This window comes from Gasterosteus aculeatus, chromosome 7 (assembly GCF_964276395.1).
Source record: "Gasterosteus aculeatus chromosome 7, fGasAcu3.hap1.1, whole genome shotgun sequence".
In the NCBI taxonomy this organism is placed as follows: Eukaryota; Metazoa; Chordata; class Actinopteri; order Perciformes; family Gasterosteidae; genus Gasterosteus; species Gasterosteus aculeatus.
The window spans coordinates 18,279,279-18,306,826 of record NC_135694.1 but is presented as its reverse complement, the minus strand read 5'-3'; the positions used below and the strand labels follow the sequence as shown (position 1 = coordinate 18,306,826).

Here is a 27,548-nt window from a genome sequence, read left to right as displayed (position 1 = left end):
GTCTATGATTTTACTGTTCTGGTGTGTACAAAATGAGTTTGACACCCTTGGTGTAACCGATCACATTTGCATCAAACCAACCCACCTGTCCAGGGAGCGGAGTTCATCTCCGGTGACACTCTGGGGGAAGTAGAGCTCCATGGAATCGTCCACAGCGGTACAGGGGGACGAGGTGGGCAAGTACACAGCTGTCCACAGCTGTAAAGCCCGCGTGTGGCACACTGGCTGCAGAACCTGGCACACAAAGAGGTGGTGGGGACAATTACAACCAATGCTTTTTCATATATATAGTTTGAAGATGTAAGGAAACCACTATACATTAACAGTGTTCCTTTCAGCAAATCCTCCAAAAGTAGGAGGCTTTAATGGTTGACTCACATGATTCATTAATAGTATAATGGTAGTATAATGGTATAAAACAGTGTAAGGAAACTGTGGACAGGTACCATATCGTGACTGGGGATGTAGAGGAAGTTTTGGAAGTTCTTGTTTCCGTTGCGAAGCAGGGACCACACAGAGCAGGTGCGTTTGTAGATGTTCCTCATCTCCCTCTCGCGAGCATTGTTACACAGGAAGGTCCCGTAAAGACACGAGTATGTGTGCTGCACCAACTTGACCTGGACACACGTGGAGGACACGTGAAGCATGAAGTCAGAACTTTCACAATGCTAATGATTTCCTTAAAGATGTACAAAGTCCGCAGCACCAACCAGGAAGGCCTCGTTGAACTCGAATAGGCACGGGAACTGTTTCAGCAGCTGGTGAATACAGTCCAGCCACTGCAGGAAGACGGGACACTGCTCGCTGACATCATCAGCGTTCTCCTGGTGGCCACAGCGGTCCCCGAATTTATGACCATAGTCCAACCACTCAGTCTCCACCAGCACCTGGAAGCCCTGTGGACGACACGATAGTCAGTACTGAGGTGATGAGGTTACAATGCAACAACTGTACTGAGAAGACTGCTGCAATCAATCAGCAATAATAATCCTGTCAAACTCGCAATGGACACTTAAAAAAAAAAAAAAAGATCTCCTCGTTTATCCCACAAAGTATCTACAATCTAAAATCCAACTACATGGAATGTTTTGGGGCCAAAATGTGCAGATTCAAACCTCTAATGTCCTGTAGTAGGGGTCAAGCAGGATCTTGGAGAGGGCTACAATCTGGGGTGTGCGGTCCCACCCGTCCGAACAATGCACCAGTACAGGACGGCCGTCCCTCTCCACCGCAGAACCAACCAGAGTGGCCGCCTTCAGCATGACGGACAGGTGCTGCAGCCAACGGGTGCTCTCAAGTGCCGAAAGCCAGCTGGAAACACCACAAGGGACAGATTAGATAAGTCCGAATCGATATAGACTGTCCCAACACAAGTGATCTGGAGCGTAGATACTGGATACATGAGCTTTGCTAACCCAGGGTTAAGTTAGGCTGCTGGGGAAAAAGGATACCTTTGACCTTAATATATGGAGGCCTTCCTACACCATGACACACTCCCATCAGAATATCATCCAGTCTTAAAATAGCCTGGTGGGACACAACAGCAGCGGGGTAACCTATGTACTGGACAGGCCTCCTGACATAAAATACACAGAATCTGAGAAGTGTAAACCCACAGATGTTAGTGGATATGTTTGTACATTACAAACATATCCACTTTCAGTGTGTACAGACAGGCAGCTGGCCACCACAGCAGGAAGGAGACTGGATAGTGGCAGCGTTCCCATTTCTGCCTTACTGTGAGGTGAAGCATTTAAAAGGGAGGGAGGCACAAATGAAGGCAGAGCCGCTCACAGAGAAAAGGTCAAACAGATCGACTTACTTCCCTGGATCCGGGATCTGACTGCAGACGGTCCTCAGAGCCTGGAAGCTGTTCCTGATGGCGTGGATGTTGGCCATTCCCATGAACATCACCTCGCAGTTGGGATAGTACTCTAAATACAAACAAACAACTCTGATGAAGACATAAACAAGGCTTCACTTCTGAGATACTGTAATCACAGTGGCAGTAATCACTTTCTGAATGTCATATGGGAAATATTCTCAGTAGGTGTGGCACTGTGCATAGCGAAGCCACGGTTTACCATCCAGGATGGAGAAGAGACATGTGATTAAAAAGCAGCAAGGACCCACATTACGTACTCGTATCCTTCAGTGATTTTAGCTCATTCTTTGGCTGACAGGAGTTAGAATGTAGAATCTGAAGGGACTGTTTGGAGCGGGGTCCCAAAATGAAAATAGTTAGTATTTAAATTGTTACTAGGAAGAACTTAATTAAGTTGTGCCTCCCTTTCACTTTACTTGAAGTAAACCTTGCAGTGTGAAATATTAGAATTAAAATTTATAGTCAATAGTTTTAAATCTAGTAATAAAAGACATGGTTTGCCAAGGGAACTTAATCCCTAAATCTGGCCCTGAAAACACACATTCAGGCCAAAAATAATTCACTGATTGTAGACAACATTTTTGGAATGTTTGGTCGCACTAACTGACCTTCACATTCGCAGCCTCCGCCCTTGGCTCGGTTGGCCACTGCAGCGGTGTACGAGCGAGCATCCAGAATCAGCAGCTTCTGTGGCACAGTTCTTTCATCGCAGCCGGAGCCGCCCGTCAGAGAGGAGTCTGGAGATAAATTTTACTTTATGTGCATGGAACTGCTGAGGAGAGGCGGAGATAAAAAGTCTAAAAGTAGACAGAGGAAGTCAGAAAAGAACCAGGGGCATCATTAGCAGAAATGAACCATTGGTAACCTACTAAAAATATATACATTTCCACCTGATGACGCAACCAGTGTTGCTGTTGCTTACAACCTAAAATGAAACAAGTGAACATTTTTCACATAATCAGCCCAGATTTGAATGCAGTCTTGAAAGCTTGACTGTTCCAGTGCTGCATGCATGAATCTGCCAGCATAAATCAAACCGCTTTACCAAAATCACTATCGGAGGAGTCGTGAGCTTCCCCGCGCTGTCGGCAGGCTAGTGCTCCACAGGTATCCCTGCCTCCGGTGTCCATCTGACACGCCTTGGCGATAGAGGTCACCAAGTACTCATCATCAGTATTCCTCCAGCCCCACCAGCTGATTTCAGGCTGGCTGCATCGGGAGATCACTGCCCCGTTCTTCTGGTGCCTGGGGGTCAAGGTTATAACGTCAGTAAACAAGTAAAAAGTTATAGGACATGTGATGTGACAGTGAGTATATGGCTGTCGGTTAGTAAAGCCACCTGTAGACTACCACAGGGATCCTCTTCCAGGATCTGAAAGAAGCCACACTCTCCAGCTCCTTGTCTGTGATCCAGATTGGAACCAGGAGCTTCTGTGGGTAGCTGGAGCAAAGCCTGTGGGCAACATGGACAAGACTCGATCTCTAAAAGATGAAATGTCTTATGCACACAGCTGCATACATTCATAGCCAGACTCAGTGAAGAGAATCATCAAAAGTTAACAAAGCCCCCAAACAAAGACAAAATAGTGACATTGAGGTGCAGACAACAACATTCTGTTTTTCAGGGTCACTACTTCATCAGGAACTCTCAGCTCAGGCTGAGAATAAATCAGTGTGATTGCCTGACTCCATCTGCTGTTGGGTCTCCTCATAGTACTTTCTTCATTGTCTGTTCACCTGCTGACGGTCTATGGAGGGAGGTGACAGTGCGTGTGTGTGTGTGTGTGTGTGTGTGTGTGAGAAACACGGTGTGCTGAGTCATGGGCCTCAGCAGGCTGCGGTTTGTTTAATTAGCTGGTTGTCCTGTGTGTCTTTTTTCCTCAGCAGGATGTGTTCTCCGAGCAGACTGACAATTATATAGCGTTTATTTATCCAGACAGCAAAGGAGACAGAAGAGTTTGATGCGCACGCGCACACGCACACGCGGTGTACCGCATTGTTCCTAAGCGAGTGCTACAAAGTAATTTACTTGTGTGTCTTGTTAAATACTTGGTAAGAGGACCACAGGTATGAGGTCAGACACAAGGAGTTGTTGAAGGCAGATCCGCCTCCACAATGCCCGTTTCAATCGCTAAATAAGCTACTTTCAGTATTTTACTATTATTTTAGTAACATGAGGATTGTATAAAACACACTGCAAATCTATAAATGTTGGAAAGAACAATGCAGATGCTAGGACAAAGAGTTAGAAGAAGAAGCTTTTTCTCTATTTTTACGGATTTAAGAACATTCTGTTCAAATTCAATGACTTTGGTGAATCACAGCAAATCCAAAAGTGATGACGTGATGATAATGTGTATACGGACATAATAACCAGGGTACTCCTGTAATTGAAGGGCTGTTACATATTGCTACACAGTGCTGAGATATGCAAGCCCATATGGCCACAAGTTGCTCTTCATCTATTCAACTGGGACGCATGCAGTTACTGTGTCTAAATGCTGCCTGATCCCAGTCCGTCTCTATTGAAAAAGGGTCACTCACCATTCCCTTCATAACTCTTTATAGTAACAGCATTGTACAGCGATCTGATATCCATGTGTAAGTGTCTATGACCTACTTGAAATTGCAGTTTAGGTCTGACACTCTCCAGACGTTCTGTGTGTCGAAGCCCATCCGCTTGACCTCCATTTCCATTCTCTGACGGACGTGATCACCTGTGCATGCAGACAGAGTAAGAAGGGAAGATTATTTCTTTAAGAATAACAACATTTCCACAAAATAACAGATCCCACTTTGGAAACGAAAGTTCAGTATCCATTGCTGCGCTGACCTGGGCGGCAGAGATGAATGTGCTGGTCCTCGTCATCAACGTTGCCTCCCAGACACCACGCGTGGTAGGCCAGCGCGAACAGGTTCTCCAGGCGGGACGGGTGAGCTGCGGCCCGGTTCAGGCGCTTGACCCACTCCTGGCATTGCTTGAACGTTGCAAAGTGGCATCTGTAGAAAACCCAACACGAAAGTTAGGAAGATGGATGAAGAGGAGTTGAACAAAATATCTTCTTACAACTTCATGTAGTAGCGACTGCGAGAAGAAAAACATGAAAAAAGGTGTTCCAGTCTTGAAACAAAACCCTCATTTTGAACGTCACAGATGTCCATGAACATGCTGTTTATAGTGTTGTAGTAGAACGTAGTGGGCATATGACAATTCAATCTAAAGTATATCAGACCACCGCTCTGTATTTACTCACGTTAATAACCTATCTACCTGCAGGGTCAAATAGGGCTTATTCAGCGAGTGAGCGAGCGTCTCTCCTTACCGGACAACTTTGGAGTCTTTGCAGATGATGTGCAGCTGGAACATATCCCTGCTCTCCACGTTCTCTATGAGCCTGAGAGGCACCTGTAGGGGAGACACAGAGTACGTGTGATCGGCTTGATAGGCTGCTGGCAGAGCAGACAGCACCCAGCACCCTGGACTTTGTACGTTCTACAGGTTTACTATACACAGCAAGGCTTTGTGAGCTCTCTGTGGAGGAGAAGAAAGACTGGGAAGTGTTCTGACTTTGGTATTGACACAGGTCCAGAGGAAATCAACAGCTATAGACTTCCGATGCGCAGGATGTCTTATTCTCCTTTATAAATTGTCATATTATCCTGTGAGGTCTTATAAAAGGCGCAGCTTGGATCACCCACGCAACGTCACTTTGATCTTAGTAAAATATAGTCTTATAGTAAAACAATAGTAAAGCAAAAACGGTTCTTAAGGTCAGCCAACACGCTGCACCACAATAACAGTTTCTACTTCCACAGACAATAACAATGACTAGGTCAAGTACAAATTACAATTCATCCACGGCACACTGCAATCGCTCCAAATGAATGACTTGAGCTGTCTAGACGGGGGGGGGGTTCATCACATGGTACTCACAGATATCTGACTTTCCACACCTGGGTAGGTCTAAAACACAGTGACACCATGGAGTACACACAGGGGGAGAGGATGGGGGGGGGGGGGGGGGGGGTGGATAGACACAAGACAGGAGGAAATGGAAGAAAAAAATGGGAGAAAAAAAAACTATTAAACCAAAAACATTCAGGAGACAAAAGGAAATGAAGTGGTTTAAAAATAGAAGATAAGTGCAAGGGCTTCTTGCAGCACGTGTCTATAACAAACAGTATGTAGAGAAAGACAAACATGGACGGGACCAAAGGGCATGAAAATAGCATAGAAGTCAAGGGATGGTGGGAGGGTGAGGTGGATGGGGGTGTTGATGGCATTCATACTGGGTTCATTTATGTTGCTGGGCTTAAGGCAGGACGTTAAATAACGACGTTTGACCTCCATGTGCGTGTCAGTCTCTCCTCTGAACATCCTGGTGATCTGCCCTCAGCACCTCTGTCCCCCCCCCCTCTTCCTCCTCCTCCTCCTCTCCCCCCTCTTAAGAAAACAAACAAATCTCAGTGATCCGTTCCAGAGGCTAAATTCTTCTGGAAAAGATGACTGGGATTTGGGAAGGAGGAGAAATTCTGCTGCCAGTGAATGCAAACAATTGGTCCGTTTGTGTTTGAGCAAGGTCTGACGTCAGCAGGAGCGGGCTAGCGGGCATCAGTGCCAGTGGTGGGGGCGAACCTTTGGAGCCTAGATGTTGCAAAAAAACCTCTTGACTGTGGATCAGAGGGCTCGCCACTCCTGTGGTAAATCTCTGGTGCAAACAACTTCAACCCAGCTATGCTGGGGATCTAACTGCAGAGGCTTTGTGGGTACTTCATGGAAAATAGTAGATTTTTTTTAAGCCTGTTTTGCACAATGATGTGTTCATAAATTTGATGTAGGGGAAAGGGGTCCAACCTCTCTCCATTGCCCACTCCCTCGCCCACTCCCTCTCCCTCTCCCTCTCTCCCTCTCTCTCTCTCTCTCCCTCTCTCTCTCTCCCTCTCCCTCTCTCTCCCTCTCTCTCCCTCTCTCTCCCTCTCTCTCTCTCTCTCTCTCTCTCTCTCTCCCTCTCTCTCCCCCTCTCTCCCCCTCTCTCCCTCTCCCCCCCCCTCTCTCCCTCTCCCCCTCCCTCCCTCCCTCCCTCCCTCCATTCGGACTGAAGGGAGACTGTACTTTTGTGGCCACTTTTGGTGCCACTGTGTGCATAAGGTCTCAGGCGTGCGCTCACGTTAATGACAGAGTCCTTGAACTTGATGTGGAGCCGGTAGTTGGAAATGGCAATGACGGCTTCATCGGCATAGCCAAGATATTCCACCCCTTCCCCCTGAAGAACAGCGAATGGCACCTGCAGAGACACAAAATAGGCAGATTCTTGAGTCGAACATGTTGAATATCCACATTGAAATTTTTAAAAGGGTGTGCTCTTCATAGTGATTGTAATGAGAGCTGTGTACAGAAGTCTTGTTAACGCGACTTCTGTGAGGCCATGACAATGCTAAAATGATGTTTAGCAGGTGAGTTATTAAACATGATTACCGTTTGTGGTAAGAATTATAGCATTATATAGTTACCCCATTAAACCAGTGTTAAAGTTCCACAACAGTTCAATAATTAGCCTTGCTCGATCAGATTGTTAGTCCCGTTTGCTGCTTACATTCCCAACTGCTGTACAAATTTATTGACATCCAAGGACAGCGCATGATGTCTGCTACGACAGAAAACATCCCTCCTGTACGTCTGGGTCAGGGCTCGGGCTCCAAAAGCCAACCACAGGGAAGGAACCCACAGCTACAGCTGCCAACTTGGAAAAGATTTCTCAATTCATGTAAAGACGGAGGCGTCCACAAAAGCAGTTTATGGGAGCTACTTCTCTGAAGGATTTAAACATTTTCAGCCAACTATCAGTCATTTTATGTCTATTATAACATTATGCAGCCTATAGGGAACAACCCTTCTAATCTCTTGCATAAAACATTTGTTCTGGAAGATGTGAAACTCTAGGGGGGTACTTTAACCGCTAGGACATCCTTCGCTCCCATCTGACAAATAAAGGATTGTGTAATGCACAGTCATTCCTCATTCACGTACCCTCTGCGTCACTTCTGGCTGCTTTTACTTTATTACAAGTTATTGGGGAGCACCAATTGCGACCCAGGTCTCGTACTTGAGCCATTGTGGGTGGTGGTGGGGACAACAGTGTTGCTTTGAGATGATATTACCTTCTACTGCATTAGCATGCCCTGCTGAATCACGATATGGGGGCAGATAAGTGTGAATGCACACAGAAAGACTCACAAGTACAAAGATTTGTATAATGCACACAGATCAATTCAAATAAATTTACGAGTGCACACAGAAGGATTTAAACAGACATTTTTAAGCACATGAATAAATCTCGATTCATGTTCGTTTGTGGATCGCTTCACATTTGTGAGTGGCAGACGAGTCGCAAATCCATTTTTTTCAACATGGGCCTATCTGTGGCCAATTAGTTGTCACCATCATTTTAAACCACAATCACATGTGCACATGAATTATTAGTTGTTGATTAGTTATAATTAGCGTTAGCGGAGATAATTCCGTGAATTCAAAACTTCTTAGTCAGTTTAATCTTGTAGCTCGATAAGCTTAGTTAGCTAACTTGGTTAAGTTGCGAACTGCCGTAATTTCCAGACTAGAGAGCGCACCTGAATATAAGCCGCACCACCTAAATTTAGAACGAAAAAAAGATGTGTAGGCGTCAACGTGGCAGAAAAACGAGACGTACGTGCCGGAGTTCTTCACATTGAGTCACCAACGTCTCACCATTGATTCATTAATGGCAAGTTTACGTGCAGCCGCTCTGTTGCCCCTTTCTCTTCCATCAGAGGAGGTGCTCCGTGACTCATGAACATACCCAATTAACCGGCTTCTTCAAATTGAAGCTCCCCAGACACTTCCAGAGCAGAAGATGATGACGATGGCCATCAGTTCTGGTTTTGGACGTGTAGATGAAAACATCAAGGTTTTGCACTTGAATTCCTGTTCACGTATACCCTAGTATAGTTTCTGAACTAATAACCTGAACATAGTAAGCGTCTATTATGTCATTTAGAGCACTTAATCAAACTAAATCCTGACAGCAGGCAAGTGGTTTAATATTTAATTAATTGTTTGCTGACGTGGCGAGGGGACGGGGGAGCTCCGCTCATGTGATTGGTTGAAAATTGGGGTGACTGACTGAAAAAATCCAGCCACACCAGGGGAGTCTCAAAAACCCCACGTACAAATGTGAAGCGATCCACAAACAAATATAAATCGTGAATTATTAATGTGTGCTTTGGAATGCATTTGTGAATATTCAATAATTGAGACTGATCTGAAGACCCTCCTGTGCCAAAAGAGGACATGCAGCAGGGCTGATGGGGGATTATGGTAGGAAGTCAGAAAATGTACCAAAAAACTACAACATTAGCCAATGCAGTTAAAAGCACAGCCTGCCTTAGTTACAGAACAATTTGCACACAAGCAGGATTCATTGCTTATTTAGAAAGGAATACTGTCAAAGGCTCAAACGTTTTTGATTAAGGTTGGTCCAGACAGCTTATGTTAAAAAACAAGCAAACACCGACATTAATCTCTGTGCCGCTGCTCATTATTTACTGAAACTGTCTGTCTGAGCTAGGGCAGGAAGAATGATGGGGGAAAAGAGTGCAGCTTAACCTGGGAAATGGAGCACGTAGTACTCTGCACTCAGACACCAATAGAGACAAATATAGGCCGCCGGCCCCCTGGCACTTAGCACTGGGACTTCAAAAAAGTGGAATATCTGAAATCAGACAGTAACTGGCGCATAACCACAGCTGAAAGTCACAAAGATGTTGCGTATATGAAAAATGATAGAAAAGGGGAAAGCCTAATCTTAATAGTCTTTGATTTCTTCATCTGTCAGGGGATGTAGGCAATTTGCATTAAACACTGCCTCAACGGAAGCAGAAATGGCTTAAATGAGACTGTAAATGAGTGTGTGTGCTGCTCTGCCGAGGAAGAGACCCAACATGTGAGAGCGCCATAGTTAACATGCTGTACAGACTGGGCGCTGCATTAAACAAGATGTGCTCCAGAAGTAGCTGCATGAGTCACCGCCAGCCAGCAAGAGCAGCAAAGGATACTGTGGCACGTTTCTTCAACTAAGCTTTCGGCAGCAGAAATATTTCAGAGTGAGAGAGAGAGAGAACAGAAGGAGCCATGAATAACCCTGACTTGTGACTTCCGGTTCAAGCAGCCTGCCTGTGAAGACATGCACGTGTGCAGACACAACTGCAAGCATGTACCACGGCTTGCACGCACACAGGATGAAAGGCAGCAGAGTAATAAAGAAGGTGGGGTAGGAATGCCTTTATGAGGCATCAGCTGTCAGAGGATCCATCATGGGATGGCATGCACACAAAAAAAACAAAAGCCAAGAAACGGTGACAAACAGCTAGTGTGCATGCAGGCGGAGGGGAAAAACACAGTAAATAAGAGCAGTATTTAGTAGAGGCATCCAAGATGCACCTCATAAACTTTGTAAGACACTACGTTACTGTGTTCTCACATTGCTTAGCAGGAAGTGATGTAATCTATCAGGCCCTTTGATACACAATGCCCCTTTAACAAATAATAGTCACTGTAATAACAACGAAAACGGCACCTTTGAACAGGTTGATGCTGCCTGCAGTTCATTGCAACCCAAGTGGAAACCCAGGACACAGGCAACCTCGCATAGAGACCCCAGGCTGGGACAAATGCCTCCACGTGCCCCTTTTCAGTTCCACAAACACATGATGCCGAGCTGACGCTGGGGGAGGTAGGGGGGTAGCAGTCGTTGCGGGCGGACATGTGCTCTCTCCGCCGGTGCGAGCGTGCACGCTCGCTGTATGAATACTTGTCTGTAGAGACCAAAGCTGCAGGCTTATTCACATGCAAATATTTTCGCTCTCCACGGAGTCGTTGAATGAACAAAACTCGTTTTGAACACTGATAAAAGAATGGCTCCTCTAGGCCAGCGTCATCATCTCATGGGTGTGTGCTGCGCTGTGACTTACATAAATACAGTGGTAATCACACCACACAAGCTTCATCCGGGTGTTTCACAGGAACCCTGCTGGTGACTTGCCAGCAGCCGGGATCGAAGATGAGGTCATAACCAGGAAGCGCCACACTCTGTTCTTTTCACCGCTTCGTGGAGGGGTATGTGTTGGAAAACATTGTTCTGCTCACCTGAAGGCTTTCATCCTCCTTCACCAGCTCTTTCTGGGGGAACAGGTCCTTTGCCTTGATATACTCCAGGCTGGGAGGCCCTTCTTCACCCTGAAAGACAGTAGAACAACACAGCGGTGGTCAGACAAATACCTCGGTCATACCTCTGTCCATACCGCAGGGGGAAACTCTACTAGAGGTGCATGACAATACAGTTTAACAGAATATCAAACCACATGAACATAAAAGCTGAATTACTTATTAAACATTTATCAGGGTGGTTGATCTTTGATATGAAATGCATGCCAGGTTGAATTTCACAATCCCCACCAACTATCTGACATCACACAGCAGATTAAATATTGACAATGACAATGACTCAATTTGAAAAAGGAGGCATGTGACCATGGATGTTGGGTCAATGAAGCAAGCGATTTTAAAATGTTCTCCACTCAATTTTAAAAGGCTTTTCCTTGATTGATAAATGGTTATGCTGAAGGAAGAATGCACCTTGGGCGTGATAGTGGGACTAAGTAAAGTATTTCACATGATTCAGACATTAACTTCTCACAGAGTTTAAACAACGCCCTGCTGAGGTCACTTAAACATGACTGTGCAAGAGACACACGTGTAGACTAATTCAGAATTTACTTTCAAAGGGTGAAAAGGGAATATCACAATACAGGTTTATCAAGAGCACACGTGTTGGAATGGATGATTTGCTAAACGTAGACTGCAGCACCTCAAGAAGCAGCAAATGTGAGCAAGACCTCCGTATTCGCAGGTTGTGCCGCTCTGAGGTTAACACACAGCAAAGTTCGGCCCTGTAATTGTTTAACTAAAAAGACAAAGTATACACAAAGTGCATCTACATGTTTACCAGTATGCTGATTTTAGTTCTCATCCTGGTTAAGATCATATTTGTGATTGGGTGTTAACATGTATATTGAACTTTTTGTCACATTATTCAGGATAAGGATGGTCCACCATGACACGCAGCCGTTCTTTTCCCTCTTTCCTTACAGCCTCTTTGGGTCACTTTCAAAGCTATTGATTTTGGTTAAGGAGGAACCCACTTTAGTTTTTGGCTGCCTGAAAACTGCAACCTCCACTGGAAAATCAGCAAATGAAGTCCCGATGGAGGACAGGAGGGAGGCAGCGTCACTGACTCAGGTGGGTCCCTGGACTAAAAAAACAACACAGTAAAGTGTCATATATTATGGCAGGGAGGCCCTTGATGTCCCACTACGGAGACCTCCTGCCATGCTAGCAATCAATCAGATCACCGGTCATCCAAAGCACCCTACAAGAAACTAACTTTACACCATTCCAAGTCAAAAGGACGAGGGATGATAGGAGAAGAACAGCCAAAGCAGAATTGATCAGCTTCTGTGTCATAACAGCTTTGTTGACGGAGGGAAGAGGCAATTTATTGTCGGCCTACTGAGTCTAAATCACAATCATTCCAGCCCGGAATGTCGTAGTCCTCGGAGTTTGTATTGAAGGTTTACTTTGGGTGTGGGGAGTGTCTCTGTGGGAGAGGTTACTGGCACAAAGTCACTACACAAAGCCAGTCTAACTAGTACATTTTATAAACGGAAAGGGCTGATGGCAGCCATGAAGGTTGGTGTCAAGGCTGTTTCTACGCTCCTTAAATGATGGTCCAACGTTAAGTGCTGTATTATTGTGGGCTCCATTTCCTTCAAATGATGCCTTTGTATTCATAGTAATGCCGTCTTTCCATCTTCCGGTGATGCACTCATGTGAGGATGAAGAGGGATCTTTCTAGCATAATGCTGCATCCATGTAATGTGACTAGAATAGGAAATAAGAGGAGGAGTAGGTGTTCAAGACATATTCAGAGAGGGTTAGCCCCACTACCAGATAGTAATACCAGACATACAGTTCAAGTTAGATACTTTTGTTGTGTGACTTCTTTGGATCAGCTTCTAAAACATTGCGAGCAGATACAAATAGTCTCAGTCACCTTTTAAATCAGCAAAGCTTTTAGTGCTTTATTTTCAAAATGGTAAACTTGTCCGAACTTTTCCGATCCTCCTTGCAATGCAATCGTTCTCATCCAGTGACCTTTGACCCGAGCCGGCCTTCAGCATCAGACGGATGAGGCTGCTGTGCGTCATAAATCTGACCTGAGAAGGGGTAGACCATGACAGTGGCCATCAGTCAGAGGCTTCCTGCAGGTCGGGCCATTAAATGTTGATCTCCCTCCCACTGTTGCTGGGCAGTCTGAGCAGACGGGCTGCCACCCAGGCACAGACTCCTTTCCCTTTACTAATAGTCTTTATAATGCCGTGCCAAACAGTCATCATATATTACTGGTGAAGCGATCGCTATTAGTCTTCATCTTAGGAAATGTGAGGAAAATTGGCTGAGAGGAACGTTCAATCTCTACATACACGCCCTATGTTGATAATCCCTCCAGTCCTTTGGATGCTGCACTATCTGGTAATTACTTGGCATTGTTCACCCTATTCACTTATGAAGCAGCACAGCCATTGCCCTCCTGTGAGAAGCCTGCTAGAACAGTGTATTCTGTGTGCTTAGTTGCTCCAAACTGAGTTATACAAATGCATTGGTGCTTAACATTCTTTATAAACATTAGAATGACATTTAAAGAAACCAGCATCCATTAAACCACAGACCTCAGTTTTGCGATGTTGGTGAATGACTTGCAAATGAAGCCTCTCCTGCTTACCTCTGTTATTACATTCACATGCAAAAACAAAAAGGCACGGTTTCCTGATTTGTGATCTATTGCATTGTGTGACCACAGCCAGACAATGAGCTTAAAGAAGATTAAAAAGAAAAAGAATATTCTCTCACCGGCTCACAAAGATGGAGCACAGCTTGTCCTGTACTCACGTTTTTTTTTTTTTTGCTTCGTCACTGCTGTGGGCCTGCGCACCCTCCCCCACCTTTGTCCACCCAGCAATCAAAAAGCTGGAGCGACCAGGCATGCACGCGTATGCGTCCATGCATTCCTCCAACAACAATTATGTTATGTCAAGAGTGCAACGTCTTGAATATATGCATTGTTGTGACAGTGACGTTATCAACTAGCAGCTGACTGGATGGCTACAATAGAGCAGGGGAACGTATGCATGTGGAGGCGAGAACGTGCACGCCTAATTTAGAGTTGCAATCCTCTGGGGAGAGCAGAACTGAAAAGAGAAGAACTCTTCCAGAGAATTCTACATGCGAAGGAATTGAAAAAAGAAAAAAGGTAGAAGAGGAAGAGAAAGAGACACACACAGTGTGAATAAGAGTCTGGTTGCCATGGATTCAACAACCTCTTTTCACAGTCGTTCAGTAGTTCTTTCTAAAGCTTTTAGGAAAAAAATGCTGTCTCACCAGATTATTTACTTGGTGTGACCGGGCCTTTGTGCTAGAGTTGTGCAGATTAAAGAACCACAACATGATGCAAAGATGACCTCCTAAATATGAGGGGATCAGGTGCACAAAATAACCGCTGCTAGATAAACAGTTAGTTGCTGCTAGGGACATATAATGGAAGCAAACACTTCTGTATGTAAAATGTAAAAAATGAGCTCAAATTACGTATTAGAAGGAAGGAAAGGCCCAGGGACGATGGAAAGAGAGGACGACATGAAGTGGCAGAACAAAAAGCACCAAAAAGGGAAATGAGAAACAATCAAAATGGAAAAGGTTTGTTCTTGGCTTCACAAGGCAGAGCAGTCAAATTCACTGGTCAGGATCAGAGATGACAGAGTATGACAAGTCTTCCCAAATGCACTTTTTTTTTTTACCCTGACTATTTTAATATTTCATAGACCACCATGTTCTAAATGATCACTCCCATTTTTGTCCTTGGCCGTGATATAAGCTGAGCATACAAGGCAGAGCCGGCGCCTTTGAGAAGGAAGCAGAATTGATCGGAAATAAGTGAGCTACAAGTAATCAAATCTTTCTATAAAACATCTAGCACATTTTAACCATACCCTTCAGTGCTGCCGTTAGTATGTTTAGAAGCTACAGTGCTACTGTGGGGTCTCTTTGGATGTCGCGTTGGGTCTTTTTAATCGACTCTTATCCAGTATGCATTTAACTTGGGGCATAGCCAATATGTGTGTGTGTCGTTGGCAGCATGTGTTCCACTGTTCTGCCAACACAAGTTGAAATGTGTTGGGGCCATCTTATAATCTGGTAATTAAATTCCCTCAAAGTGTTTTAGTTTAAACTAGGTGTGCCTGCCTGCATATTTCCTCCCAGGCATCCTATGGTATGATCCTGTTCATTTCCGCCATCTTGGTAGGTAATAATGTAGATAGAAACAAGTTTTATAGCTTACTTATTGTTTTCTTTGTGTCATCTATATTAAAAACCTTTCTACAGGCGTTCGTGTAACAAACATTTTGGATGTTGTTAGAAAAGTTTTCTTCAGCTGCACAAATGTCTTGAGGTTGTCCTAATTAAATAGCTGGTTGAGGTAAAAAATAAAATAAAAATAAAAATAAAATATTTTAAAATGGATAAAAAAAAAAAAAAAGTCAACAGAGAAAAGATAAACACTCTAGGTCATATAGGTTACAATGACTTCGTACAACCTTTATCTGATTTCCACCACAACCAACATGCAGGTAAATAGAGACATGGATTTAAGGCGATGCACACTGGTAAAGAAAGTTTTCTTATTAAAAAAACAGAATCATATTATCGAAAAGAAAAGCTTTGTCTTATATGGTCTTATATTGACGACTTTCAGCGCGCTATGGTGCGAACACATTGACGTGTGTGTGTTGCGATCTTGGTGTCAGGCAGAGTTAAGAGCCGACCAAGAAGTTTTATGTCCTGAGGCGAATCTCCCGAAAAAGCTTTTGGCTGGTGCTGCTTACCCCCGTAACTCATTTAGCCGCTGGATTGTTAGAACCTGAGTCATGGAAAAATCGTAACCAATTCAATTAGGCTTTGTATAGCTCCATTTGGCGCGGACAACACATCGTAGAGAGATAAACATGATATGAGGGAACGGTTAAGGAAGCTGCTTTATTTCCATAGTTGAATCACATAGATGCGATGACGCTGCAGCCCTCCTCCAAGAAGAAGCCGGACAGATCTGTGATCCACATCAGTAACAGACGACCATCATGAATTATAGAAATACTGATGCAGAAGAGGAACTGTTGACTCAGCTGCACCACAAGCATTTAGCAAGAGAGATCATAAATTTGTAAGGCAGGACAGCAGAGCAGTCGAGCTCTGCCTCAACGTCCTGAAAACTTTGGGACCAACACATTGCTTTGTCTCAAAGAAACTGAACTAAATGAAATATTTTCAAGTTATCATTAATGATTGTTGAATGATCGTTGGAAACACTGGGATGTTACCGTTACATAGGGTGATGCTAAAATGCTAAATAGAATTGGTGTGTAGACTAAACATCACAGAACACAGATTTCTAATGGATTTTCTACTATTGTTTTATTTCCTTTGAACCAACTTAGTATTTTTAAGGGTCAGTATTGTCTGACCAACAGGCTTACGTGGTCATCCATAAAGTCATGCAGCAACCACAGCAAAACAGGATCAATCGGTTTATCCACTCAGGATGAATAGGAATGGCTTCCATCTAGCGCACCCATCATTGTGAAATTATGAACTAATATTATATCTCCTAAATAGCCGCAGTAGCATCGTGAGCATGTTTGCATGTCTGTGCAAGTACAAAGCAGAAAGGAGCCCGAGAGCCACAAGCCTGGCTGTAGACTTTTGTGTTTGTTTACTTATAGCTTACATTTCGGCTATTCATGTTTTTACTATTCTATTTCTATACAATTTAGACCTACTAAGTTTGAAGAGTTTGATTTGAAGGTTTATTTGTTACAAGACAAACAAACAAAGTTATACAATGGCAAACTTGTTGATGAGGAATACAACTGGAATGTTTTTTACCCAGTTTGGAAAAGTCTTACAATGATTAATTTGAACTAATATTATTAATAAATTTGGAAAATCAAGCAATTGCTACTATCGTCCCAAACACACAGCACTCAGTAAGATGCAAAACAACCGCTCCACACCGGTCGTAGTCCTCTATGCCCTAAACATGCCTGTTACCAGATGATGCAAATGAAACTCCTCCACTGCAGCGAACATACATCCCCACTTTAAGGGGCTGCGCTTAGTGCACACACACATCTCCCTCCTGACAGGCCCTCCCTCCCAAACAACACACCGGCAGCTCAAGGTCCTCCGTGCAGCAGAGGTGAGTGATGAGAGCAATTGATTAGCACTTCATCATCACACGCATGAGAAGACATTAGGAGTAATTTAATTATTTCTGTGGGCTTCTCACTAATAACTAGAGCACTCACGTGTCAACCAACATCTCCACACACAGCGTGGCCAGACCAGCTGGCTAGCAAGGTAGGTTTGATGCACAACAATGACAAACCAGAGTCACAAAACAGAGAAGAAACGCACTTACAAAGCAGTTGAGCATGGAGCAGGACACCCTCCCTGCGAAGCTCATGTCGAGGAGAGGCGGAGCTGTGCCGGAGTGACACGCAGCCTACAGAGCAGCAGCGCGACCGCAGCACGAGGAGCCGGCGTACCCATTCTCCTCCCTGCCGGAGCCCGTCCACCCCTGGTCCGCTCCAAACTCCTCTGCCTGCCGCTCCTCCACTGCCCCCCCACACCGCTTGTCCTTCTCAGGAGTTGCTGCGAGCCAACCCGCCGGTCCCGGCTCTTTTTCAGGAACCCCACCCCGCCCCAACCCCCCCCAGAGCGGGGAGAGCGAGAGCACGCTGGTGTCTGACGGCAGCCCCTGTTGCACTGCTGATAGTGGGAGGATGGTCCATAGAAAGGTACAAACAAGAGCAGCAGTCCATGCGATCAGCTGAGCGTTGAATCACTGCAGATGTGCCATCTCGCATGAAGCAAATGGATGAGGGCGGGGGGGGGCTGCTAGAAGAGAGCATGCGGGGAGGCAAGACAGAGGGAACTGCCTGATGCTAGGCTCCACCCTCTGCATGCGCATCTACAGCTCTTTCTCCCTCACATTCACTGGCTCGCATCTCTCCTTGTGCCCTTCCCCCCTCCCCCACTCACTCCTCATTCAGCCTTCACCGGCATATCCTCGTAAATATGCTGGTCCATACAGCTCAGCATGTGCCGCGGCAACTAGAAGATGCTCTCACCGCCACACAGGCACCATTATGACCATCTGCAGCATCCTGGGTCTCTTTCCCAGGCGAACGCACTGTATGCGAGCAGGCGTGTGCACAGAACACAACCTGAAGCCAACTCACGCGCACCAGCGGGGTGCACAGAGACATCCCTGCAAGGTGCCGGAAAAGTGTTCCGTCACAATAGCGTTGCATTGGCAGCATTTGGTCTAGAGCAGGAGGGGAATACGTGACGTAGGGTGTTGAGGAGAAAGAGTGTATGCGGAGATCTTCAGTGACAAAGGACTCCACATACATGAATCCGACCCCACCTGTCCCTTGGGTGTCTCTGTAGCACTGTCCCACACAGGTGCAGTGCATCTCTGCAGTGGACGCTGCTTAACTGCATGGTCCTGTGCTTTGAAACAGGGAAGGTCACTGGATGTACCGGTATATATATACGGTGAACATTGTACTACTGGAGGGGGAGGTTAACCCAACCTCCTCCCTGGCAGAGTCGTGACAGCCATCCGCCTTCAACTGTGGCTGTCACATTATGCAACGCGTATAACATAGTACACGTGTAACACGCACGACGCAGCACTATTAAAATTGGACTCACTACTGGGGGGGGGGGGGGGGGGGGGGCATTTTTGAAATGATAAACCATCCAAACCAAGGATCTCTTTCGCCCCCGCGGCAGATGCATCAGAGATCTGATCTTCAGATCTAGTTGGAAAAGACACATATCAACGGTTTTTAGAGGAGCTTAATTCCTATGGTGCCTGTCATTGCAGTCTGTAAAGAGTATTTAAGATCTGTGGGATCAGGTGGTGCACACGGTTACCTTTGCTTTACTTATCATTGCAGGTAGACAGAGATACAAGTCTATTGAAGGGGGTTGAACTGCTAGATATGTGTATATTTCATCTCCTGGCTAACAAAGATTGAATTCATAAAATATCTGCGGTTATCATTAGCAGGAGGCAGCAAATTGTTACATAAAAGCTACTAATCTGCTATAAACATAACATGAGATTTGGCCGGCGGGCCGCAAGTTTGACATATGTGCACTAGAGGATATCAAAGATTTTCATAGAATCACACCCATCAGCCAGATGGGAAATCTACATATTCTTTTAGTGCAGACACAGGCCCAATGCATTAATACTGAATTTATAGACACACAAATAATCAACAGCAAAAATATCTGTATGGATCAATGTCCCAAATCACAATGGAGTCGCTATTAACAGCAGGACATTTCAGTGTTGAATTCAACCTCACTGTTAACGGATTTTGCCTGCACAGCAACCCAACTGAAGATCTAAATGAAAACAAAAACTGCACTACTTTTTGATTAATAATATTATTCGGCAATTTAGTTTTCACATTGTAGGTGCATCTATGTCAATTTCATGATCCAAATATAAACAAACTACTTTTTATGGCTGGTCTAAATCAATTATTTATTTATTCGGCAGATTGTGACATTTCATTTTGAGTGCAACCTCATCAAGTTTAGGAGTGTGGTGGGCTTACTAAGACCTTCAGTAATAACTCAGTAGGTATACGGTTCAAAACTGAAATACACCGACAACACGCCCCACGCCCGCCCTGATCGGCCTAAACTGGCCCTAAAAGTGAGCACCAGATTTGGCCTCTTGAGTGTGACTTTTTATTTTAGGAAAGGAGGTCAGCAGGTCATCAATACAGAGTGTCAGTTCACATGCATCTATAGAAGAGGATACAAAAAAATAGATTAGAAGGCATTGGAGGACTTCACGCAGCTATTAAAAGTACAGAAGATTTAAGTTTAAGTTTATGTAAATGCATGTAGTTATTTTTGGTTGTCTATTAAAATGTCAATCTTATAGGACATATCCAGTAACTATTCTACAACCTGCAGTCCAGAAATAAGTGTGTCACAACTAATTAATGCTGTGGGTAAATGAGGCAGTAGAATGTCATGTGTGAGTTGCACATCTAACAGGAACCAATCAGATCTTTTAGTCTGAAACAGGATTCAGCTTATGTGCATTAACACGTATGCTGTCCAAAATGAGGACTACAATGGTAAGCTGAATTGCTTTTATAACACATGACCATGACCCTCTGCAGGATGAGCTGCTCTACCACTGAGCCCATGGAACTAAATGCTATAGCATGGCTCTGATAAAAAAAGGGACGCGGAGCACCGAGCAAAACAACACAGAAACCAGCAGGCCACCTCACAACAGGACCACTGACAAAAAAAAAACGAACAAAAAAACAAAACAACTCGCGCATCTTTGCATGTTGCCAACACGGAGACTCGCTCGCTAGTTCCCGACAAAAGGTAGCAGTACATTGCATTGTGAGCATTGAGGGCAGGGTAACCCCCCCCCCCCCCCCCCCTCCCATTGTCCTAGTTTCTCTGCTCGCATTAACCAGCTAAGAAGAACTCAATACTATCCCCCCCATTTATTTTCAGAAAAAAAAGCTAGAGGCTGCCTCTTAACGACGGACCAAAGGGGTCATATTACGTGTGGAACAAATGTCTCACCATCCCACCTGAAAAAACAAATATGCTGTGGCCAAACAAAAGAACAAAACTGCATATTCTTGTTGCATTACGTCAACAACGTTTCATTGATGGCCTGCATTGATCTGCTCACTTGTTGCAGTTTATACAGCAGATAGATTTTTAAACCCATGAGGGAAAATAATGAACATGATTAAATAAATCCACAATATATGTAATAATATATAATAATATTAAATGAAACATATGAAATCGACACAGGACTGGCAGAGGTCTGTATGCAGCCTTTTATGAGACTTAATGGGCACAACATGTGCTCATCAGCCTCCGCCGTCAATTATGCCCAGAGCTCAACTGCGTATCCCATAAATGGCCGGGAGCTGGGCAGCGGGCCACCGCGGGTTTCTGTGGACCCAGTAAAGCAGAACCTTTGGACGCACATCCTCCTGGTACGCTTCCTGTTTCTGTCCCACAGAAGCTGCATCTATTAGTTTCAAGAGGAATTTGTAATTTAATTGGTCAAAGCTTGGCTGAATTGGGAATAATGTGCCGTCAGTGAGAAAATGAAAAGGGACAGACCATTATGCTCATTAGGCTCTCTCCAAAAGAAGAAAGTATAACTTTTCAAAAAGCAAATCACGAAATACAGAATTTTCCACATTTCATGCAAAGAATGCCTATGGCTATGTACATTTATTAAGCTCTCTAACTGAACTTTTATAAACAGTCATTAAACAATAGTCAACATAGAGAACATAATAATTACCTTCAAACATCACAGCTTACTTTTTAATTGCACTTTTCAGAATGCGGTAGTGAAAATGTGGGAATCAGCATTTCCAAAGAAAACAGAAGAGCATGCGTTCATGGTACCGTCACATAAACTCATTTACTTTTAGATGTTCTACAGAGCAGAATAGACTGGAATACCCAATAGAGGGCGATCGGTAGAAATAAACAGATCCAGCTCTTAGGGTGAGAGAGAGAGATATTTGGAGAATTATTATTGCTATTTTATTTTCAGTAGAAAAATAATACACTCAATTTGATATGGTAATATATAGTATGGTAATATATAGTATAACATATTTATTATGATGCAATTCATTCAAAACAAAAAATCTAAAACCCATTCGGAGCAGGGAGCCTTCAATGTTCCTATATCACCATAAGGGGGTTGGCCTTCCTGAAGGAAACAAACATGAAGACAAGTCGTAACACGTGCTGTGCAAACTACTGGGCTGTGGGCAGGTCGACTTTCACTCACTCACATTGGTGATGGTTTGAGTCCAAGAGTGAGCTGGAGGAGTCGAATGGAACCTGTCGTCTTTGGAGAGGTTGTCCTTTATTTAAAGCAATGTTGATCCCTGATCATTTGTATTGTTCATTATGATCCAAAGGATTTTCATACATTTGATAAACAAAGAGCAGAGCACTTTGTTGCTGTGGTTGAAGATTCTGAATTTCCTTTAATATTAGTACCCTATCATATATGGGACATGCTGAATTAGAAAAGGACTATATTGTTTAAATGATCATGCAACTCTGGAAAGTGACAACATTCTGAAAATGTCCCACAACCCTGTTCTGTGTTTAGGTTTGAAAGAACATTGTGTGTTTCCTCTGTGAAAGAAATCTCTGCTTGTCATTTACCTTGAAGTCAGGCAGGGGGTTCTGAAGGCCCACTAGTTTAATAGCAATCAGCAGCAGGGCACAATATAAACAACACACAGTGGGACTGGCTCACCATGCTGCCAGCCAGGGTTGTAGACGGTTGGTCTGGGCGCCCTTCTCCGGATCCCTCCGTCTCCTCCGGTCTACTGAGGTCCTCTGTGCCAGCGATGACTCCTGCCAACGTAAAAACACATTAAGATCAGACATCGGGCTGTGTGTGTGTGTGTGTGTGTGCACGCACGCAAACACACATGGAGGCAGTTGTAAAGTGTGTGGTTGCATATTGGAATACAAATAACTACCTTTCCTGGACGAAAATTACAGTAAGTAGAATCCTGGCACTAAAATCCCAACAGATCTCATTGTTAGAAGAAGTGGAACATGTGGGGGACCAAGAGTGCACTCTACAAATCAGGTCAAGTCAATATAAAAAAACACATAAAAACAACACATGCAGTGCTGCAGACAGACGCGCAAGCTCTTGTGTGAAGACTGACGCTGATGTGGAAACCTTAAAGGGGGGTGGAGGGGTCAGCTGACCTGGCCTGGCCTGACGGGAAAGACGCCGATATACAGGAAACGCAAACCCAACATTCCGCATCAGATTATGAGCAGCCCGACTGATAACTGGAGGAGGAGTAGACACCAAAGGGTGCTGCACACTGGCAATAAGAGACACACTGATATCCTATTGCATCCTCCACCCACGCATACAAGCTCAGTCAGGAAGCGCAGTGTGTGTTTAGTGTGAAGATAGTAACCCGCCGACAGCTACACAAAACACGGACACTGGGTTCACTTTTACTTGTTTAGGACACGACTACAGTAGGAATCACTCACTTAAACCACAACTTGAAACTGAATCAAAACGAGCACCATTTAATGCTGTCTTACTTCCTTAGACATTTTTTTTTGCCAGACACACCCCCTTTTGCACACAGCTCAAAAAAAAAGAAGAGAAAAAACTACACTAAACTCATAGGAATACTGTTCCCAAAGTTCTCTTACCTGTTCAAAGTGATGAATTAGGGCTGTGTAAACGTTTTGCTGAAACGGTTGTCTAACCTTTCTAAAAAGGTTTAAGTGAAGCTCCTTGCAAAAGGAGCCGTAGTCTCCGTCTCCCAAACACACACACACACTGGTTGTAATCCAGTGCATGGCATACCGCCCTCCCTCCCTCCCTCGCTCGCCCGCTCTGGCTCTATTGCGACTCTTTCTCCCTCCCACGCGTTAAGGGCCAGGCTTCTCAAAGAAACTATGCAACAGGGGACAAACTGTGCATTTTAGTCAACTCCACTCATGACTCATTTTATCAAAAGGGATCAGCCACCAAAATCACCACATGTAGGCAAATGGTCCTAAAATTTATTTTAAAAAGATGTAATGGTAATATCACATTCAAAGCAATGAGAGTCACCTACCGACTCAAAGAAAGTTGGGACTATACAGCTCCAGGGGAGGGGGGAGGGGCCACGAACATAATCGCACAAGAGTTGGGGGCGGGACTGCCCTGCGTGGGTAAAAAACAATATATTTTTTTAATATACATGGGGTAGAGGAAATTTAGGGTTTGGGGCGGATGAGATAATGGTAGGGGAAACACTGAGCAGAGGGCAGAGAAGACTGTTCTGCAATTTGCTGCAAAACAGTCTCCGCTGTTTGGATTGATCTCAAAAGATATGAGATTCCAAAGACAAACGTTGCGTCTGAATAAAATATAGGTCTGGCAAAATTAAAATGAATTATTGTCAAAAAATAACAAAGTAATGAAAGTCTGAAAAAGCAATCATTACCAGTTGCAAAGCTTTGAACAGTGGACACAGCGAAGGGCTTTGGGCTTTTGGGGTGACAGCAGCTTGTTGGGGGGGGGGGAATGCTTTACACCGCATTTAACTTAAAGATATACGATTTCATCGTTTCTTAATCTCCACGCATTTAAGAAAGTTTGTTATGTTTATGTTTACTTTATCAGGGTGAGATTTAAAACATGCAGTTTTTTCATTGCATTCGTCTCTCCATTCTGTCATCCGAGGGCATTTCTTAACGAATGTTAGATATAGAGAAATAAGTGATGCACACTAATTTAGTCCAACCTCTAAGTTATATTCTATTCATTCACTATATTTGATCAAGTTCTTTGATTATTGGAAATATTTCTAAACATAAAATCCTCACCATCTACATGAGGTTAGCATTGTAAATAGATAGTATAAAATACATGTCCCAGTCCAGAGGCAGGCTACCCCCCCCTCTTACCAGACCACAGTTCGATCTGGAATGTACCGGTCGATGTACCGGTGGGATGGCCCCCGCCCCGCCCCCCCGAGCACGGGATAACAGGTGCGGTGTTTGACTCGTGACAACACAACAGGTGTGATTAACAGGGCCAAAGTTTAAAGACATGTAAGGTGAAAGTGAAAGTGGACGCGAGACTCACCACAAACACCACCGTGCCCCGTTTTACGAAGCAACTCGTCGGCAAACCGAAAGTGTGCGTGTGTGTATGTGCGGTGTGTGAAAACCATAGCTTCATGCTAGCCACCGGATACCGGTTGTAAAATTCGACAATTTACCAACAGAAAACGACAAAGCGGCTCACGGTTCACACGTCCAACACAAAGAGAACAACAATATATCATGTCACACACAATATATTATGTGGAAGTTACTTAATTTTAAAATATAAATCGAGTTACTCACTCTGAAAGATCAGCTGACACAACGATGACTCAGTAGACTACACAACTTCCGCATTCTTCTTCGATGACAGAGGCGTGGGCCAATAGGCAACGACGACACTAAACGTTATAGACCAATAGCACGACAGAATTTGCAATAACCAATTACGATTGACAGCACTCGCGCAAGTGACTTGCACACACCCACAAAGCAGCCAACCACGTGCCTTAAAGCGCCCAGAGCGCACCAATAGAAAATCACAGCGCGGCACAAACTGGACACACACAAACACAAGGTACGTGCGTACAACCACGCGTGGTTGTACGCACGTACCTTCAGTCATAGCCCAGCAGGGCTTTGACATAATCTAAAATAATACAGTATTTATTCATTTTTTCTTTAAAAATGAAATGAATGATCTCGAAGTGTGGTTGGGCACTACATTACATGATATGTCATAGCTGACGCGTTTATCCAAAGCGACTTACAGTAAGTGTATTTCAACCATAAGGATACAAACCCAGAAGAATATGACAATAAACAAGAAAGTGCAATTTCATTAAATAAACCCATTTACAACGTGCTATAGATTAGCACGTTGTAATCAGCCATTATAAGTACGATTTAAGTGTTACATTTGTTTAGTGTTTTTAGTCAAGGCATAGTCTGAAGAGGTGTGTCATAGAAGATGTAAAGCCTCTCTGCGGTCCTGATGTCATCAGAGGACAAGCAAGCGATCTGGGAGGTCAACTCGGAATAAAGAAACTCTTGATGGGAACGATGGGAACTATTTTCTAACATTTAATGAACAAAACATTGAATGACATTATTTATTTTATTAAATGAAATAGACTAGCAATAATTGTTGTTATTCACTTGGACCTCTTATCTTGAAGATAGTCAGTACACACGCAAATTTGCAGGACAATCAAGTTAACTGCACGATCCTCACCTTATTTGTGGAACTGTGAAGTCAGCGGGACATACATCTGTCATGGCCAGGTAGTTTACAGCATTGTAGCTGGGGCCAGACACTATTTTGGTTCATCAGCCTGGTCTGTTACAGCCTGGACCTGTCAGCAACCACACAGCGCTTCACTCTATCCTCAAAGACTGTCAAAAAAACAAAAATAATCACGTGTTGCTGTCACAATCAGGCCTTTATGCCAGATACTGTGGTGATCCAGGGTACATTGAAAACGAGAAGGAATAAGGTGTTGTAATTATCTTTATTTATGATTACAGACGGTTTATATCTTTATTCCAGTTGAAATTAATGGGTTTCGATAGAACATGTAATCACTCAGAATAATAATGAAGTGAGTGATTATTAAAAACTAGTCCATTTACAAAGAGACATTTCTGAATTTACTTAATAGTTTTGAGGTATATGATCTGTTTTTAATTTCAATCAAGTCATATTGCACCATCTGGTGGTGCAAACCAAGAGAGGAATGTGAAAAGAACTATAGTACAACAGTATTATGCAGGACTGTCTTTTTTATTCACTGCTGCGCTTTAAGTTCAGTTATACATATTTTGCCTGAATTTCTTCATTTACAAGTGTTATTTAGTTAGTGTAATATTTGTACCTCATTGTAACCTCTATGCTGAGCCGTTTCTATGACGACTGAGGCTCTGAGTACCGATTACACACTGGAGTCAGAGGAGATGACCAAACCTCTACTACTACTTTCACTAAAGTGCAGCAGGAGGCGGACAGGTGGGATCCCAAAGGACCAATCACAGGTGGTCATTCAGTCTCTACTTATCTGCACCCTCACGGGCCAGACACTGATTTTGATCTCTCTTTTCTCTGAACTGTGGCCCATCTACGATCACGGCATGGTAGAGACTCAATTATGATAAGCAGGTGCTCTCAGTTGCGGGTGGATAGTGGGGCCGGGGGGCCGGGAGGGGCCTTAGGTATTGTACAGCTAAGTAATTGAGGAGATAATTATATCCTTAGAGATCTATTGACTGTATGAGCACTTAGGAATGAAGTTGTAATAATGGCTGTCTATTCTTTATGGACAAGCTACATAGATAAAGGAGAAAAAGTATGATTGAAGCTGCTTCTGACAACGGACTGGAGTCTGTGTTGTGTTTGTTTTAACAGTACTACTAGATCTGCAGAGAAGAAGAATGTTGTAGGAATAATGCATTATTCAAAAAAAAAAAGTTAATGAGCTTTTAATACAAGTCTTCAGTTGAACTACACTTGAACGTGTGAAAACATTTTGTTAAAGTGTTGTGTTTTATACCCGTAGGAGTCGGGTTCAACCGACAATCAACTGTTAGATACATTTAGTTATTTTTCATTTTTTCTTCAATTCAATTCTGTTGTACTTTTTTCATTTTAGCACGTAAGGGGAAAGTTTGTCAGGTTTCATCATGTCACTTTCTGGGTCGGCAATGCCAAACAGGTCAGTGCCAAAACCCATACGACCGAAGGATGACATCTTTTTGTCACATGTGACA

General features: G+C 43.9%; 1 protein-coding gene across 14 annotated transcripts in view; it reads right to left on the bottom strand.

Moving 5' to 3' along the window:
- Positions 1–25,252, bottom strand: part of mtmr4 (myotubularin related protein 4) — a 29,961-nt gene extending 4,709 nt beyond the window's left edge. Inside the window, exons 1-17 of one of the 14 annotated variants that reach the window (XM_078106190.1) lie at positions 25,089–25,223; positions 22,462–22,562; positions 10,892–11,156; positions 10,498–10,735; positions 7,054–7,170; positions 5,820–5,849; positions 5,209–5,291; positions 4,719–4,885; positions 4,506–4,602; positions 3,225–3,338; positions 2,931–3,130; positions 2,494–2,622; positions 1,823–1,934; positions 1,116–1,311; positions 711–896; positions 447–617; positions 86–234 (exon numbers count right to left, since the gene is read on the bottom strand). In XM_078106190.1, the coding sequence (XP_077962316.1) occupies positions 86–234; positions 447–617; positions 711–896; positions 1,116–1,311; positions 1,823–1,934; positions 2,494–2,622; positions 2,931–3,130; positions 3,225–3,338; positions 4,506–4,602; positions 4,719–4,885; positions 5,209–5,252 (1,565 nt within the window). In that variant the 5' untranslated portion in view covers positions 5,253–5,291; positions 5,820–5,849; positions 7,054–7,170; ... (2 more) ...; positions 22,462–22,562; positions 25,089–25,223. Of the gene's footprint in view, positions 1–85; positions 235–446; positions 618–710; positions 897–1,115; positions 1,312–1,822; positions 1,935–2,493; positions 2,623–2,930; positions 3,131–3,224; positions 3,339–4,505; positions 4,603–4,718; positions 4,886–5,208; positions 5,292–5,819; positions 5,850–7,053; positions 7,171–10,497; positions 11,157–17,511; positions 19,276–22,461; positions 22,563–23,396; positions 23,548–23,809; positions 23,902–25,088 lie in introns of those variants that run through there. The other 13 variants (XM_078106188.1, XM_078106187.1, XM_078106180.1 and 10 more) reach the window with 13 other exon arrangements.
- Positions 25,253–27,548: the final 2,296 nt, after the last annotated feature.